This window comes from Myotis daubentonii, chromosome 2, assembly GCF_963259705.1.
Source record: "Myotis daubentonii chromosome 2, mMyoDau2.1, whole genome shotgun sequence".
In the NCBI taxonomy this organism is placed as follows: Eukaryota; Metazoa; Chordata; class Mammalia; order Chiroptera; family Vespertilionidae; genus Myotis; species Myotis daubentonii.
The window spans coordinates 129438211-129456326 of record NC_081841.1 but is presented as its reverse complement, the minus strand read 5'-3'; the positions used below and the strand labels follow the sequence as shown (position 1 = coordinate 129456326).

The following is an 18116-nucleotide window of genomic DNA, read 5'->3' as shown; positions in this document are numbered from 1 at the left end:
GGTAATAAATGAATTAACAAAGTAACAGCATAATTTCAAAAAGCATTAAGTGCCCTAAAGCAGTGGTTGCCAACTGGAGGTCCATGGACCATGTGGTGGTCTGTGAGGTCCGAAAGGTTGGCAACTGCTGCCCTAAAGGAAATAAAATAGGGTAATGGCATAGAGTAGGGGTGAGAGCAATGCAGGAAAAGGCTACTGCTGTTTGCTTTAAGCCTTAGAATGAAGTAGGACCTTGGCATATGAAGGTCTGGGAAAAGCATATTCCATCAGAGGGAGCAGGAGGGCAAAGTCCCCAAAGCAGGTATGCAATCTCAGATCTTCTCTAATCAACATGTCCAATTTAACATGTCCAATGGGAACTATATGTTTTTTTTATATTTTTAATTGGAGAGGGAGAGAGAGAGAGAGAGAGAGAGAGAGAGAGAGAGAGAGAGAGAGAGAGAGATCTGAGAGGGAGACATGGATCAGCTGCCTCCTGCACACTCCCCACTGGAGATTGAGTCCACAACCCAGGCATGTGGCCTGACTGGGAATCAAACCAGCAACCTTTCAGTGCCTGGGACAGCACCCAACCAACTGAGCCACGCTGGCCAGGGCCAAAGGGATTTCTTCATTGCCCCTCACCACAAGCCCACTCCCTACTCTCTTCCCCATTTTAGGAAGTGGTTCTATCCCATTCAAGCCAGAAATTTATGACTCTCCGTGGTGGCTCTGTGTGTGTATTGTTAATGCCGTCTTCTCTCCACTAGTGCACAGCAAGCCTCCATCATCTCTCCCTTAGAATCGACTACTGCTTCATCTATATTACCACAGGCTTTGTATGTACTTCACTAAAGCATGTATCAGTTTGAATCATTATTAGTTGTTTGCCCTGCTACCTTGGGAAGGGGTTTTTCTGCCTTGAAGTATTATGAACTCTGAAACAGGACTGTGACTTTGTATTTTACTTACATTTGTGAAGGTGGTTGTCTAATTTGATTGTGTAGTCTGGTTGTCTCAACTGTACATGTATCATGTTGCTTTATTTTCCTTAAAATACAACTACCTTAGACTCCTAAGTCCCATTTACCTCATTTGGTGCAAATTCAACCTCAGTCCACTTTAGATCTCTCTGGCATCATGTGAAGGTCCCAGGGTCTTTCACAAAAGAAAACATTCAAGGAGGCCTTCAGCCTTCACTCAACACTGCCCTAACTCACCTGCCCTAACTCACCTGTCCTAACTCACCTGCCCTAACTCACCTGCCCTAACTCAAGCTCAGAGGCACCTTGAAGAAAAAGGTAAAAGACCTCCCAGAAGAAGAGAAAAAAAACTCTCAAGAGCCATTTGACAATTAATCTCTGACCAGTTCTCTAGTCTCTCCAAAAATGAAAAGTTGAAACAGAAGTTAACCAATGTGTCTGAGACCCTGACTTCAATACCATCCAGAAAGCTGAACTCTCATACATTCACAAGCACACTCAATCACCCAGTCAACTTCTGAAAACAGGATGCCTGGGCCCGCCCCAGACCAGGCACTGGAGTTTTTAGATATTTTCCCACATGATTATACGACACTATGAGGGGTAAAGGTCACCAGGCTAGGGAAAACTCACGGGAAACACATAGATGTCTAATAGTAACCTTCACCTGCACAGGTGCTTCTTCCTCAGGTGTCTCTTGGTGGGCGGACAGGCTATTCTTCTTCACCAGGTAGGTTTTATGACTTATTTTTGAGTCTTCCTTTAACACAAATTACACACAATCAACAAGATTGATTCTGCGTCAGTTTTGAAGGCTATTGAATGAACCTTGGCCAGGGTTTAAATGGGATCTAGTGAGGAAATGCTTTCCACCCGCTGTCCCAGGGACGAACAATGGCGTGGCTGGATAAAGATCTGTTTATGGCTCCTTTTCCCTATGGCTGCCTTGGTCTTCCCCATTCCCCCCGTGCTTATTTCATGGTCTCTCTAGAAGCGTCCACTCTCCATCTTTCCTTGACTCAGGTTTCCTATCACAGACCTACTTTAAAAGTAAGGCTGACAATGGTATAAGGCTTCCCACTATCAACCAAGCCTCTGCTCTGAAGAGAACCACCTCCAACCTGCCCCTCCCAGCACATGTAGTCTTCCATTTGGACCTTTGCATGGTCTTTCAGAATGCCTCCTCCTTAGCCCTGCCTCTCTGAACTCTACTCCTTCTCACACCCAATTTAGGCTCCACCTTTCCTCTTCCATGAAAACCCTCAGGCTGCTCATTCTTCCTCCTATGCACTTACAGAGCTTAACTATATTCAGTCTTATTCAAAAACTGCCTTATACATGTGTGTCTTATCTTTCCAACTATTTATGAGTAGAAGAGCATATGCTAGAAAGAGCAGAGGTTTTAGAATCAGGTATTTATTTAGTTTGCCTTGTGTGGATGAGGTACTTAACTTTTCCGTACAGGGAGTAAATGAGATAAAGCATGTGAAGCTCTAGGACAGTGGTTCTCAACCTTCCTAATGCCACGACCCTTTAATACAGTTCCTCATGTTGTGGTGACCCCAAACCATAAAATTATTTTCGTTGCTACTTCATAACTGTAATTTTGCTACTATTATGAATCGTCATGTAAATATCTGCTATGCAGAATGTATTTTCATTGTTACAAATTGAACATAATTAAAGCATAGTGATTAATCACAAAAACAATATGTAATTATATATGTGTTTTCCAGTGGTCGTAGGCAACCCCTATGAAAGGGTAGCGACCCATAGGCTGAGAACCGCTGCTCTAGGACATACAACTGAATTGTACCATATGCTCATTTCACCATTATTAATTCATCTAAGGCACTCAGGGGTGGGGGAGATGGGAAGAGAAAGATCAATTTCAGCAGCAGCATGATGGTTTTCTCAATGAGTATGCAGCTCAAGATGGGAGCCCAGCTGTCTCTTGTCTAGTCTCAGTGCCCACAGGCCTCTCATAGGAGAAGCATTCCTGAGCACAGAGGGTATTTCTAGTATTTAAATACCATGTATTTTTTATATAACATGGTCTCCAAACACAGGCCAACTATTTCATTAGGAGTTCTACTGAAAAAGCAGTGACCTAAAAGATGAAAGAATGAGCTTCCAATGTGATTCCTTTAAGGGATTTTCAAGAATCATCTCAACTGCACAGAATTCAGTAAATGCTGGTCTTTTTTCCACCCTATGGGCATGAACTTATTTAATGCATCTAATCCAGTTCTGGTGTATTGTGGCTGCCCAGTCAATAATTATTAACTAATTCATGAGAGAAATAATTAACAAGCATTTTTCATAATCATCCTTCCTAACTGAGAATGTCAGATGCCCTCATCATCTGTGTAGCCTGAACTAAACCACAACAAAGCAAAGCTTCAATAAGATCTGACAATTTTCCTATTTAAAAGTGTGCATGATAAAAAGTTATCTTTTCTATGAAATCATTACTTTTAACACCTGCTCAATTTAGTTAGCTCAAAATCAATAATATAATGTTTCTTTTAGGAGAATGAACTCATTTACCTCTTGTTCACTCCCCATCTTCTTTCTAATTTCTTTCATGTCATTGTGGTACTGTTGGCGTATTTCTTCTAACTGCTTCCAATATTCCTAGAAAGCAATCCCAATCCACAAATTTTAAATGTCTGTGAACAACTTAACAAAATAATCTCTATACAACCTACAGTTTTAAAATGTGGGATATATACCCAAGAAAACAGAAACACCAATCAGAAAGGATATATGCACCCCTATGTTCACAGCAGCACAATTTACCATAGCTAAGATCTGGAAACAGCCTAAGTGCCCATTAGTAGATGAATGGATTAGAAAACTGTGGTACATCTACACAATGGAATACTATGCTGCTGTAAAAAAGAAGGAATTCTTACTATTTGCAACAGCATGGGTGGAACTGGAGAGCATTATGCTAAGTGAAATAAGCCAATCAATGAAGGAAAAATACCACATGATCTCACTCATTTATGGATAATTAAGACCATTATAGACTGATGAGCAAAGATAGATACAGAGGCAGAGCAACATTGAACAGACTGTCAAACTACAGCGGGAAGGCCGGGGAGGGTTGAGGGGGTGGGTAAGAGATCAACTGAAGGACTTGTATGCATGCATATAAGCATAACCAATGGACACAAGACACTGGGGGGTATGGGAGGCCGGGGGAAGGTCAAGGGGAGAAAAAAAAAAAAGGAGATATAAAACAATTAAAAAAATAAATTAAATAAAATGTGGGATATATAATCAGAATTAGAAAACCTGTTGCTCCTAAGGATGATAACCACCTTACATTTTGGCTGTGGTACTTCACTCCCTGTGATACATAATCTCAATTACTTTATATATCCTATTTTTATATACAATCCTATTACGGGTAGAATTTTCTCCCCCAGAAAAGATACGTTGGAGTCCTAATGCCCAGTACCTCAGAATGTGACCTTATTTGGTAGAGCATCATTGCAGACATAATTAGCTAAGCTAAGATGTGGTCACACTGGAGTAGAGTGGGCCCCCAATCCAGTATGACTGCTGTCCTTTTAAGAAGGTGGCCATACGAAGACACACACAGGGAAAACGCCATGTGACAATGGCAGAGAATGAAGATACGCAGTTGTAAGCCAAGGATTGCCAAAGATTGCTGACAAACCACCAGAATCTAGGAAGAGGCGAAGAAGGGTTCCCCTAGAGCAGTGGTTCTCAACCTTCTGGCCCTTTAAATACAGTTCCTCATGTTGTGACCCAACCATAAAATTATTTTCATTGCTACTTCATTACTATAATGTTGCTACTGTTATGAATCGTAATGTAAATATCTGATATGCAGGATGGTCTTAGGCGACCCCTGTGAAAGGGCCGTTCAACCGCCAAAGGGGTCAAACAGGTTGAGAACCGCTGCCCTTGAGGTTCCTGAGGCAACTTGGACCTGCCAACATCTTGATTTTGAACTTCTAGCCTCCAGAACTGTGAGGCAATGAATTTCTGTTGTACTAAACCACCCTGTTTGCTGTGCTTTAAGGCAGCCCTAGGTAACTAATACAAATTTCAAAACTGTTAATGATGGCAGTTACTTTATCAATCCCAAGTAAAAAGCCTTTAGGAACTTAGCTATGTTGTATTCTCAGAAAAGGTGAACTATGTCTCTCTGTATCTCCTAAAATCACCAGCATGGTGCTTCACACAAGGCTGTCCAACAAGTATTTGTGCAGCAGGCTCTCTCAGGCATGTACCGTACACAGTGCAAAAGCCAATGATATAAGTACAAGGGTGGCCCTGGAATCAGACTGTTTTTAACCTGTTCCTTCATTTTGTTTCTCCTGAATGGCAACTCCTGGAATGTAGGCTCTTCTCCATTACTTCTTAGCTCTTGTCTCCTGTGATTTGGCTCAGCAGAAGATGGACGAAGACCCTATTATTTGAATGAAATCATTTATAAAACATACTTGCATTAGGAAACATATTCTGATCTGACCTTGACCTTTTTCTTTAAACAATTAAACTCATATTTGAGAGTTTTTTAGAGTGAGCAGCAAAATTTTCTTAAGTACAAAACATTCAAAAAGTAGAGAAAATTAATGAAACCATTTGTGTTGTTTATCCAAGGCAATCAATATTTTATGCTACCATATGAAATATCTAGATTCATTTTCTGAACTGGAAAACTATAATTGTTAAATTAAAATTCATTAGAAGTTTAGCATCCCCTAGAGCATGAGATTAGGGGAATAGAACTGGGCCTTTAAGAAGAAGTTCAAAATAAGAATGATACAAATAGAATGCATATCCAACCTCCCTCAACCCCCAAATTTTAACACTATACTTAACAATGAATGCTAACTTTCAATTCAAGTAAAAGATAATAGTCACTTTTTTAAAATGTGTAGAATTCTAATAAAATAGAATCAAAGAACTGCAACGCAGAAGGGGAGCTTGAAGCTCATCTACTCCACAACTATCATTTATAGAACAGGAAATTGAGGCTCAGAGAGGTTGCATGACCTGCCTAAGATTACACAGCAAATGATAGAGCCAGGTAAGAAACCAGGATTCCCAGACCCTGATTCAAGCCTATTCCCATTATTCTTCTTTAAGCTATTAAAAACTAAAGAAGGTGGAGGGTAGTCTTGATCTTTTATATGGAATGAACTTTGACTTAAGGATTCATTAATATTTATGAACAGAGACACTATTAGGAAATTCCTGATTGCCTCTTATATTTGGTATTTTACTCACCAATTGCTCTTCTACTTTCAACTTATATTGCTGAGCTTCAAATTTCCTCTGAAGGTATTCAGCAGGCCTTAGGAAATAAAAATGTTCAGCTTGAGTGGAAATTTTAACTAGTCTTAGTCACCGATTTGACAAGTAAATTTTTAACTTAATAATGAGATTCACAATTCACCTCTGACTTGAAGTTCTGAGTTCAAGAGGTAGCTCAAAGTTTCGGAATGTATACTTTGGAAAAGAAGATCTTTGGAAACAAAAAGAAAGGGATATAAAGAGAATAGGAGAAAATAAAACAGAAAACTATTCTAACCCAGAAGGACTGGAATCTGTTCTTCTACAGTTCATAATATGTTAGAGGGGAAAAACACACCCATATCAGGACCTTCTCATGCTCTGTGCAGGCCTCTAACCTACAGCCTTGTCACCCCTTATCTGACTGGTGGCTGCTGATATGTTTCCCACACTACACTCTGAGCTCCTTGGGAGCAGGATAGTGTCCCATCACTTTACCTCCACTCCTCATGCTGGCATACAAATCCTTAATGAATAAAAAATGAGGCTTTACTGTCTCTCAGAATGTTTAAGGCAGGGGTCCTCAAATTACGGCCCGCGGGCCACATGCAAATACAAATATTGTATTTGTTCCCGTTTTGTTTTTTTTACTTCAAAATAAGATATTGCAGTGTGCATAGGAATTTGTTCATAGTTGTTTTTTTTTAAACTATAGTCCAGCCCTCCAATGGTCTGAGGGACAGTGAACTGGCCCCCTGTTTAAAAAGTTTGAGGACCCCTGGTTTAAGGTATTTTTCCAGCACAATTTTGATCAACCCATTTTTAAGTTTATATCGACCTATGTTCTCTATATATTTATCTTTTTTTGCAAAATTTCCTGCTAAGAATTTCTGTAATTACTGATGCTAAATAAAAACTACCACATTTCAGATCATAGTATAAACTACGTGATAAAGTTCTTTGGAACACCAGTAAATTCTAGGGCTCCAAAACCAGAACTATCATTTCAGAAGTAACTCCTTTGGGAACATCATGATGAGCAGTCCCCAGTTTATGAAGAGTCAAGATAATAAGTCAGCCATTTAGAAATATGATGAAATGACAGGCTTATTTAGGTCTCTGGGCCTTCGTTCCTCATATGTAAAATGGGCACGATACTATTTCAGAGGAATTGATATGAGGATGAGAGTAGGTTAGATCTGTACAGGTGTCTGGCCAGTGTCTGACACTTATAATGCTGAAATCAAATGAGGTTAATGTGTAGCTTCATGTCTCTCAGGAACCTAAGTGGTGGGCATAACAATATTTTCATGAGAAAAACTATTCAGTCACCCAGGAGCTGTCCAAAATACATTCTCTCACACACACCCCGACCCTACACAGATTCCTCTTTCTCCAGACAAGTATATCAACACTTGATTCCCATGGAATCAGAACTCAGAGAGTGAGAAAGCTAGAAGTGAGAGCCTGGAATAACAAATAGTAGAGGGTTACTAGTCAAGTCATCAGAGGGGCATCCTGGGTTACTGTAGGATGGGGCATATTATGGGCAGCAGTATTCAGGAAAGAGAAGAATTTTTCTATCATGTTATGTGAAAGTTTGAGAGATTAAACTATCTATAATAAAATAATTGATAGTTTCACAGCTCTCATATCTGGGCAAAGGGTAGAAGACATTTTTCCTGTGGCTGGGAAAGGGCAAGGGATATTGTGGTGGCACCTATGTAAAATACTTATTAGTTGAGTCCTATATGAATATTATAATTTGAACTAGTGGAACACACAACTTTTGATAATCATGGAGGTCATTGAAAATGTGTTATTAAGATGTGTAAAATTATAACAGCAACCAATATCTTTTAAAATTAAACATGTACTTTTCCCATAGTTACTCTTTTCATTAATTATCTGATGGGCCTACCATCACATAATCTTGTATTTTTCATTATTCATCCAATATTTCAACAATAGTTAATGACCACAGTTACCAAAAGTTAGCAATTTCTCATCCCTGAAAGAAAAAATGTGATGGTAAGACCATTTTTTAAAAAATGACTGAGGTCTTCAGGACTGTGGATGGGTATCAATTACTCTGAACACAGGAACACTGAAATTGGTGTGAAATAAAGAATAGAAAATATTGTAGATATGCAAAAATTTGTTCTGGAACAAACTCTTTGAAAGTCTTCCATAACAGCCATTTAATTGTATTATTTTCTTTGTAATACATCCATATTCTGAAAAAAAAAATCCGAAAAATATAAATGCTGAATGAAATATGTCTTAATTTCTAATATGTCTCAAATGATAATTTAATTATAAGTCAATCATTAATGATGAATATTAATAACCTTTTTGGAATATGATACATATACAACTATCTTCATGAGTTCCAGGCAGTGAAATTTACTACAAAGAAAAAAAAATATTAAAAATCCAAGAGTAGAAATTTTTGCCCATAGTTAAATGGCTACTTGAGTAAGAAGATAAGCTACATCAGACTTGGATGAAAAGGGGTTAAGGAATTATTGCAGTAGTCACTTTATAAATGTCTAATCATTATGTCGTACACCTGAAATTAATATAATATTTTATGTCAAATGTAATTGAAAAACATTTTAATAAAAATAAAAAAATGAATAAAAACAGTCAAGGGAACTGAGAATTAAGTATTTGAAATGAAGAGTTTGGAAGTTCTTGGATTATTTATTTTAGGAGAATTTAGAAGGATTACAGAGTAAAGAATGTTGATATATCAAGATGTTTTCAGAGGACCAAAGTTTAAATTAGACAATCACATTACCATTGGCCTGGTGATTGACTGCTGCTTTCTTCCTGACTATAATTCTCCTTAACTCTGGTATCTTCATGAGGAACACAGTGGTAATGTGGTTCATGATATCTCTTCCTTAACAAGTCAAGTTGAGCATAGTAATAATCATAATGGCCACACACTCCAGCATGTTTGGGCCTATCTACCATTTTTATCTGAGGGATTAATAAGAAAAGAAAATTTTAAAAATACAAATCTATAATACTTGAAAGTTTGATAGTGACCATAATTAAGAAAAGGCATTGAACATACATTTTGTTGTTTTTGCTCTGGAATTGTTTCCAGATTAAAATAATTTTAGAATCTCCAAATCCTAGAATTTAAAAATATTTTATCCAGCTGGTAGAGGCAGGTCTCAGGGTTCCTTGGGACTTTTGCTGACTTGCCCCTGTGCCCAGAGCTGGTAAAGCCACCCGTGGTGTGCAGTTTAATCCTTCCCACTCATGCCCAGGCCCAGTAGAGTGAGCCAAAAACTGTGGATTGCTTTGTAGCTCCAAACAGGTGAATCAAGGCCAGTCATAGGCAGTGTCTGACATTGGCCTGCACCAAAATCCCCCCCAATAGGCCCCAGAACTAATAAACCCAGTGGCCACCTTTAGACAACATCAGATCCGGATATAATTAGCTTCACAAGTGGCATATCCAAAGGGAGATCTCGACAGGCACTGAACCTGCTGAAGCAAATTCTGCTCTGTAGAGAGAGATCAGCATCTGCACAGCAGTTCACACACTCTGTTGGGGGTTCATCCTCACAGTTAACAAGACTGAAGGTCGACCCCATGCATAAAGGGGTCAATAGCAATCAAGACTCAATTACAACAGGAGGGCCCACATAACCCACACAAGGGACAATCCTGGAGCACCCAGCACAGGTGATCAAGGAAATTGCATCACTGGGTCCCAGAGGACACCTACTACATGAGGCCACCCTACTAAGACTGGGAGTCATGGTAGATATACCTAGTACATAGAAATAAACACAAGGAAAGAGCCAAAATAGGGAGACAAAAAAACATGCCCCAAATGAAAGAACAGGATACATCTCTAGAAAAAGAGCTAAATGAAATAGAGGCAAGCAATTGACCAGATATAGAGTTTTAAAAAATGGCTATAAGGCCCTGGCTGGTGTGGCTCAGTTGGTTGGGCATCATCCAATGCATCGAAGGGATGCCAATTCGCTTTGCAGTCAGAGCACATTCCTGGGTTGCAGGCTTGACCCCCAGTAGGGGGCATGCCAGAGGCAGCCGAACGATATTTCTCTCTCACATCAATGTTTTTCTCTCTCCCTCTCCCTTCCTCTCTCTCTCTAAAAAATCAGTAAAAACATATTTTTTTAAAATGGTTATAAGGCTGCTCAAAGAACTTAGAACTACAGCAGCATAAAAAAGACCTAGAAGCCATAAAAAAGAACTAATCAGAAATGAAGAATACAATATCTGGAATGATGAATAGGCAAGAAGGAAAAAAAAACAGTAGGTTGGATGAAGCAAAGGATCAAAATAGTGATTTGGAAGGCAAGGTAGCAGAACACACATAATCAGAGCAGCAAAAAGAAAAAAGATGTTTAAAAATGAGGACAGTTTAAGGGACATTTGGGACAACAGTAAGCATACCAACAACCACATCACAGGGATACCAGAAAGAGAAGAGAGTGAGCAAGGGATCAAGAATTTATTTGAAGAAATAATGACAGAAAACTTCCCTAAACTGGTGGAGGAAAAAGACATACAAGTCCAGGAAGCACAGAGAGTTCCAAACAAGATGACCCCAAAGAGGCTCACACTAAGATACATCATAATTAAAATGGCAAAGGTTAAAGACAAAGAGAGAATCTTAAAAGCAGCAAGAGAAAGGTAATTCATTGCCTACAGGGGAGCTCCCATGACTGTCAGCTGTTTTCTCAACAGAAACATTTCAGGCCAGAAAGGATTGGCATGAAATATTCAAAGTGATGAAAAGCAAGGACCTACAAGTAAGGCTACTTTACCCAGCAAGGCTATAATTTAAAATTGAAAGATAAATAAAGAGTTCCACAGACAAGAAAAAGCTAAAAGAGTTTGATAACACCAAACCAGTATTACAAGACATGTTAAAAGATCTTTTTAAAGAAAACATAACAGAGGAACATAGTTAAAGAATAGAATGATGAAAAATATGTATCTATCAATGATCACTTTAAATGACAAAGGCTTAAATGCGCCAATGAAATAGATAGGGTAAATGAATGGATAAGAAAGCAGGGCCCATATATATGCTGTCTACTAGAGACCCACCTCAGAACAAAAGATACAGACTAAAAATCAAGGGAAGGAAAAAGATATCGCATGTAGAGGACACAGCTGATTATTGCTAAAATGAACATATTTGAATGTTGACCCGAATTCTGAAAAGAGAATTTATTGTAAGTACAAAACTAATAGATTCCAGCCCTAGCTGGTTTGGCTCAGTGGATAGAGTATTAGCCTGTGAACTGAAGTGTCCCAGATTTGATTCTGGTCAGGGCATGTACCTCAGTTGCAGGCTCGATCCCTGGCCCTGATTGGCAACCAATTGATGTTTCTCTCTCACATTGATATTTTTCTGTCTCTGTCTCTCCCCCTCCCTTCCACTCTCTATAAAAAAAGAAAAACCAATGTACCACATAAACATGTGTAAGTAGGTCTGTAGAATATACCATCTGCAAAAAAAAAAAAAAAAAAGTGTTTAATACAACTTACAGATATGGGCTTCTGGGCTCCAGCTAGTTGTCTCCATTCATATCCATATATTATATCCTTTGTTTTATTTGGCACTGACATTCTTGATCTTGGTAAGCACTTCTGGAATCTCATTTTCTGTATTTTAAAATCTTATTTAACCAAAAGAAAACAACTTCAATTTTTTAAAATGTTCACACCTTTAACACTGATGCTTGTGTCAGTATAAACATAGGGGACACTTCACAGCACAGTAAGTTTACTTTACCCAGAGACATTTATTCCCAGTGAGAGAAGTACTGATGAAAAATTATTATGCATTTTCTTTGAATGGAGAAAACCATTTTTCTAGTATCTCTTTACATATTTCTAGTAATATATAATAATACTTTAAAATATATGTTTTATTGATTTTAGAGGGAGAGGAAAGGAGAGGGAGAAAAAGAGAGAGAGAGAAACATGGATCAGCTGCCTACCATACGCCCCCCCAACCCCCCCCCGTCCCCCGTCCCCCCCTCCCCCCCCCCCCCGCCTCCAGGATTGAGCCTGCAACTTGGGCATGCACCTGGACTGGGAATTGAACCAGCAATCCTTTGGTGCATGGGACAATGCTCAACCAACTGAGCCACACCAGCCAGGGCGATATATAATACTACTTTATTTAAAATTAAAAATGAATATTAACATTTACAGAAACAATATGCATAAGGTAATGGCATAAGTAATTAAATGCAGTCATCAGAGTTTGAATTATCAGGCCACACCATTCATATCGCATTATTATTTGAAATATTTGCATATGTCTAATATGTTTTCTTTGTCACCATCAAAATTTGTTCTTGTTTTCCTATCTTTCCCATATTAGAGATGTGGACAATGCACTTTCTCTCATCCTCTACTTGCCTACTTTCTAAACATTCTCAATATAAAACAATAAGTAACAGTGCCAAATCAAATTAAACATAGTAAAAGGGTTAATTTATTAATTTTCCCTTTATAACTTTCCTCAATTTTAGTTTCTCTATAATAGAGAATAGTATTTCCCTATCACTGATACGTTAGAGAGATTTCTACATCTCCTTATTCTTTAAAGACATTTGTTTATGGCTCAATCCTGCTCCTCATCATGTCATCAGCTGATTCTTGACACTAAAATTTATTCTACTTAACATTACCATAAAGTATCACCTGCTTTCTTTGGGAGTCACATAGTTATGGTTCTCTCCAAGATCCTAACTTCAGCTCCATTGGGCCTTTCCAAGAGAATTCTTAATTGCCAGTCCACCCTCTCTATTTCAAAAAAAATAAGTTTCATTTCCTCATCCCATGTCTGTCTCTGATCCTCTCTTACTCTCTATACCTTCCCTACACAAAAGTTAAGTTTGGATTCTACCTCTTCAAACATCTCTTCATTAGCAAATCCACTGCTTTATAAAGTCTCCTGACTAACGAGAAGGGAGGAGCTGACCCTTCCAGGTCATGCAGCTAGATGTACAGGCACACCCACGAGTCACCGCTGGACAAGAGGATTTTGTCTCCTGCAGATATTGCTCATATTTTTTTAAATGTCCATGTTCAATATATTTGGTGAAATTTCCCTGCTAATGTTGCCAGCCATATGGTATAACTCATTGTGTGAAACACATGTAATAAATGTTTTTTATTGCATAGTTAAATCATGTTTACCTTGGACCACCTTCTCAGCAGATCGAGAACCTGATGATCTTGTTCTACCTATTAGGGTATGACTGAATTCTTTCTGAATGACCTAAAACCAAACACAAGTGTCAAGAGCCTGCTAACCAAAACCTCTGTCAAAATCCAGGCAGGACCACCTCAGAACTCACCTCAGGAGTCAAGTATTTGGCAATGAGATTCTCTAAAAAGGGCCTTTTCAAAATTGAATTAATAGATGGCCGATCTTGGGGAGATACTTTAAAGAGCTGTGATACCAAGGACCGTAGGTCACAGGAAAACCTTGGAGATAGTGGGGCAAAATGTGCCTGACAAATCTTCAGAGCCAACTGGTGTAAGTTGTTACCTTCAAACTGAAAGGACAAGGAATAATAACACTAAATTATAAAAAAATTCAATCCTAGTATTTAAAGTAATATCAAGAAACAAAATAATGTTTTAAAGTTCAGTTAGAAGCACCATGGTCCACCCTAAATTGTTTTCATCAGCTAATATTTCATGAGTTGATATTATAGGCAGTTACTCACTGAGATGCCATGTTATTTAAATCAATATTTGTTTCATTTTTTCTTATTATCAAATTAATATTTACGCATCCTAGAAAACTGGAAGATACAGAAAATTATAAATTGGCAGGGAACATATGTATAATTTCACCACACAGAGGTATATTTCCTCCTACTCCTTTTTAAAAATAATGTTTGTTTTATAGAGTTGAGGGCATAACGATATGAAATTTTACATCTTGCTTTTTTAAATTAACATAACACAAACATTTCTACAAAAATTCTTCATAAACCAGAAATGCTTCCAGTGTATAAAATCCTCAGTTACTTGCACTTACAGCCATGTGTTATAAATGAATGTTTCAGTCAGCCGCGGACCACATCTACAGCCATGGACCAAAAAGTGTGTTTGCAATGTTGGAAAGAAAGGCTGGAGCCAACTATGTTGTTGGATTCACTACGAGCGCTGGGTGGTTTAAACAGGTGAGGAGGCTCAGCTGCTGTCCACGTGCTCCGTGTCCACCCATGACTGGAGCAAAGGGTGTGGGCTGGAGAGCAGGGGAGCCCGGGAACTCACCTCCTGCCACCCATTCCCACCCTTGCACACACATGCATGTGTGCACACATTTTATCTTTTTTGTAAAATATACTTTTATTGATTTCAGAGAGGAAGGGAGAGGGAGAGAGAGATAGAAATATCAATGATGAGAGAGAATCATTGATAGGCTGCCTCCTGCATGCCCCCTACTGGGGATCGAGCCCGCAACCCGGGCACGTGCCCTTGACCGGAATCGAACCCAGGACCTTTTAATCCACAGGCCAACGCTCTATCCACTGAGCCAAACCAACTAGGGCTTTTATATCTTATTTTTATTGTACCTTTCTTATGTTTAGATGTTTAGGTACATAAATACCATTGTGTTACAATTGCCTGCAGTATTCATTACAACAGGATTAATAGGCTATTCCACATAGCCTTGGTGTTTAGTAGGCTGTAACACCTAGGTTCGTGTAATTGCATTCCATAATGTTTACACAACAACAAAATCACCTACGCATTTTGTAGAGTGCATCTCTGACGTTAGGTGACACATGACTGTAATAAAATGTTCAGCAGCAAGGTGTGGCAGTAAGATGCAGGTTTTGGTAAGACACTTACTAGCTGTGTGACCTTGGACGATGATGATGATGATGATGATGATGATGATGATGATGGCAGCTGTGTAGAAAAGAGTTAACATAGCAGGCCTACGACTGCTATCCTGCTTATAATATTGGTCCTTGGCTGACATCTGGGAACTTAGATTTCTGAAGTGTTCCCACCATTCCCTAAATGTTCAGAGTGGTTCTCTTTACCTACACAGTTTATGTAAACAATATGTTTATGCTGAACACTTGCTTGCTTTCTAGGAGTCTGGAAGTTGGTTCATGCCAGGCAGAGGGTGCCTCCATGAACAGTCGGCAATAAAAACCTGGGCACTGGGTCTCTAGAGCTTCCCTGGTACATAGCATTTCATACGTGTTGTCACAACTTGTTGCTAGAGGAATTAGCGCATCCTGTGTATCTACCAGGAAAGGCTCTTGAAAGCTTGTGCCTGGTTTCCTACAGACTTCACCCATGTACCTTTTTCCTTTGCTGACTGTATATGCTCACAGTTTGTTTGTTTGTTTAATACTCACCTGAGGTTATGTTTAGAGAGAGGAAGGGGAAGGGAGAGAGAGAGAGAAGTGAGAGAGAGCCAGGCAGACATGGATGTGAGAGAAACATTGATCCACTGCCGCCTGTAAGTGCCCTCAACCAGGGATTGAACCCGAAGCTTAGGTATGTGCCCAGACTTGGAATCAAACTCGAAACCTTTTGGTATATGGAACAACTCTCCGACCAACTGAGCCACTGCCAGGCCTCACCTCGTTTATTTTTAATGCAAATATGTTACATATACTATTCTTCAACTTGGAACTTTTACTTTATAATATAGCTTATAAAATATGGACAGCTTTCCATGTCAGCATATATAGATCTATTTTTCTTCTTAATAGCGTGTCCATATAATTTTTGTTGCTTTCTTTTTTCCTTTATCTTTATATTTTTCCATTACCATTTACCCTCCTTTCCCACATAATTTTTAATAATTGAATAATACCAAACTTTTTCTCTCATAAGTTAATAGTTTCAAAAATTCATCATTAATTTGCCAATTAACATACTTACAGGATGCTTGAGTGTGCAGAGCTCATATAATACACAGCCAAGAGACCAAATATCCCTGGAAGAGATAAGAGTTTACATGCCAAAAATATATCCATAGTTCTTAATAAAAGCCTTATCCTTACAGTGCTTTATACTTGTCTATCTTTACAGTTTTATATAGGTTGACTAGTTTTTTGAAATGTTTTCAGACACATTATCAATTCTTATTCTTACTAACATAAAAGGTAAAATAAAAACAATTTGTAGTTGTGTCAGAATCCTAACAGAGAAAAGGTATACTTCAACATCATGTGCTCAAATAAAATGTATATGAAATTTTGAGCATTTGGCGGAGTAAGGCAGGACTCAAGCAAATTTTGTTTTGATTCAAAAGGTAAAATTTGGTTGAGTTAGCAAGGTATGTTCTACTCAAGGCTATTGACAGAACCAAAGGTATTAAGCAGCCCACACCACTCCTTTCCCCCTCTTCTTCCTTCTCTTCTTCCCCCACGGGCACACATTAAGTGATGAACATAGTATCTGGTACTCAATAAGCCTGAAAAATGTGCTAATAATATACTAGAGGCTCAGTGCACAGATTCATGCACCGGTGGGGTCCCTCAGCCTGGCCTGTGGGGATTGGCTGAAACCGGCAGTCCTACATCCCCAGAGGTATGTAGTAGTGCACAAAGCAGCAGGGAGCTGGGGAGGAGCCTGAGCCTGGGCCGCACACTGCTCCAGCTCATCCTGGCCCTGCTGTGCCTGCTGCTGCCAAGGTCCTGGTCCAGATGGGGGAGGGGAACACAGGGGGAGTGTCCACGGGAGAGGCTTGTGCAACTGCTGCAGCAGTGCTCACCAGCCATGAGCCAGGCATCTGGCATCCATGGATCAGCTGAGCAGCGCTCCCCTGTGGGAGCACACTGACCACCAGGGGACAGCTCCTGCATTGAGCATCTGGCCCCTGGTCGTCAGTGCATGTCACAGATACTGGTCGACTGGTCATTTAGGCTTTTATATATATAGATGACTAGAGACTTGCTCTTTTGTACTTAGTACTTATATGTGATTGCTATATGTGATTGCCTTAATAAGGAGTTGCCTTATAGAACAAAAAGCATGAATTTAAGAGACAAAAAATGTATTATGAAAATTCAAGGCAGTAAGGGAGACAGGCCAGTAAGCCAGGACAAGCGGAGTAGGGACACTGAGACAGACAGCTGAACAAACTAGCTGAGCAATTCACAGCAGATACAGAAGGTCACCTCCCCAGAGAAAACATCTAGGCCCCAGTTGTATTTCAGCTCCAGGCTCAGAAAAGCAGCAAAACCAGGTGAGTGATGCCAGGACCAGCTGTCCTAACGGATGATCCCCTGCATTGGCACTGATCAATCAGTAGACCTCAACCCTGAAACCCCACCTAGAAAACTGATGAAAATTCTGCTGAAACCCTTCCCTGAGAACTCCCCTAAAAGTCCTTGCCTGCAAGAGAGAGATAAGAGCCTTAAGACAACGGACCCAGTTCGCTCTCTCCCTGTGGGGAGCAGCCCACACCACTCCTTTTCCCCTCCAGAAGAACAAAAGACCAGAAAAAAAAGCTCGCTGGACACCAGGAATTAGGCCATACAAGGAATTGAAATTGTCCTGAAGATACCTGATTGCACATCTGCATTCTATCGGCATTGCAAGCCCACCAACTCAACAAGTTTCCTGCCAGTGGCTGCACATGGGGATGAAACTCTGGCTCCTGGGTGCTACCTTCATGGACCCAGTGTCCCCGTGGCTCAGTGCTGTGCAGCCCTTCCCTGTAGATGTCTCATCCTCCACCCCCTTTGCCTAAATAAATTCGATTATTCTTTATCCACGGTGGACAACAAGGGCCACACAGGGAAGGCCTGCATGGCGGCCTTGCAAATTCATAGACCTAAAGTAACCACAAAGGATGGTCTGAAAGTA

At 39.6% G+C, this 18116-nt stretch overlaps 1 protein-coding gene across 1 annotated transcript in view; it reads right to left on the bottom strand.

Annotated features, from left to right (window-relative positions):
* NEK5 (NIMA related kinase 5) overlaps positions 1 to 18116 on the bottom strand; it is a 97481-nt gene that overhangs the window by 35289 nt on the left and 44076 nt on the right. The window contains exons 8-16 of the mRNA XM_059681199.1: positions 16185 to 16239; positions 13619 to 13819; positions 13458 to 13539; positions 11793 to 11923; positions 9046 to 9230; positions 6237 to 6303; positions 5299 to 5412; positions 3513 to 3599; positions 1630 to 1722 (exon numbers count right to left, since the gene is read on the bottom strand). Coding sequence (XP_059537182.1) covers positions 1630 to 1722; positions 3513 to 3599; positions 5299 to 5412; positions 6237 to 6303; positions 9046 to 9230; positions 11793 to 11923; positions 13458 to 13539; positions 13619 to 13819; positions 16185 to 16239 — 1015 coding nt within the window. The remainder of the gene's footprint in view (positions 1 to 1629; positions 1723 to 3512; positions 3600 to 5298; positions 5413 to 6236; positions 6304 to 9045; positions 9231 to 11792; positions 11924 to 13457; positions 13540 to 13618; positions 13820 to 16184; positions 16240 to 18116) is intronic.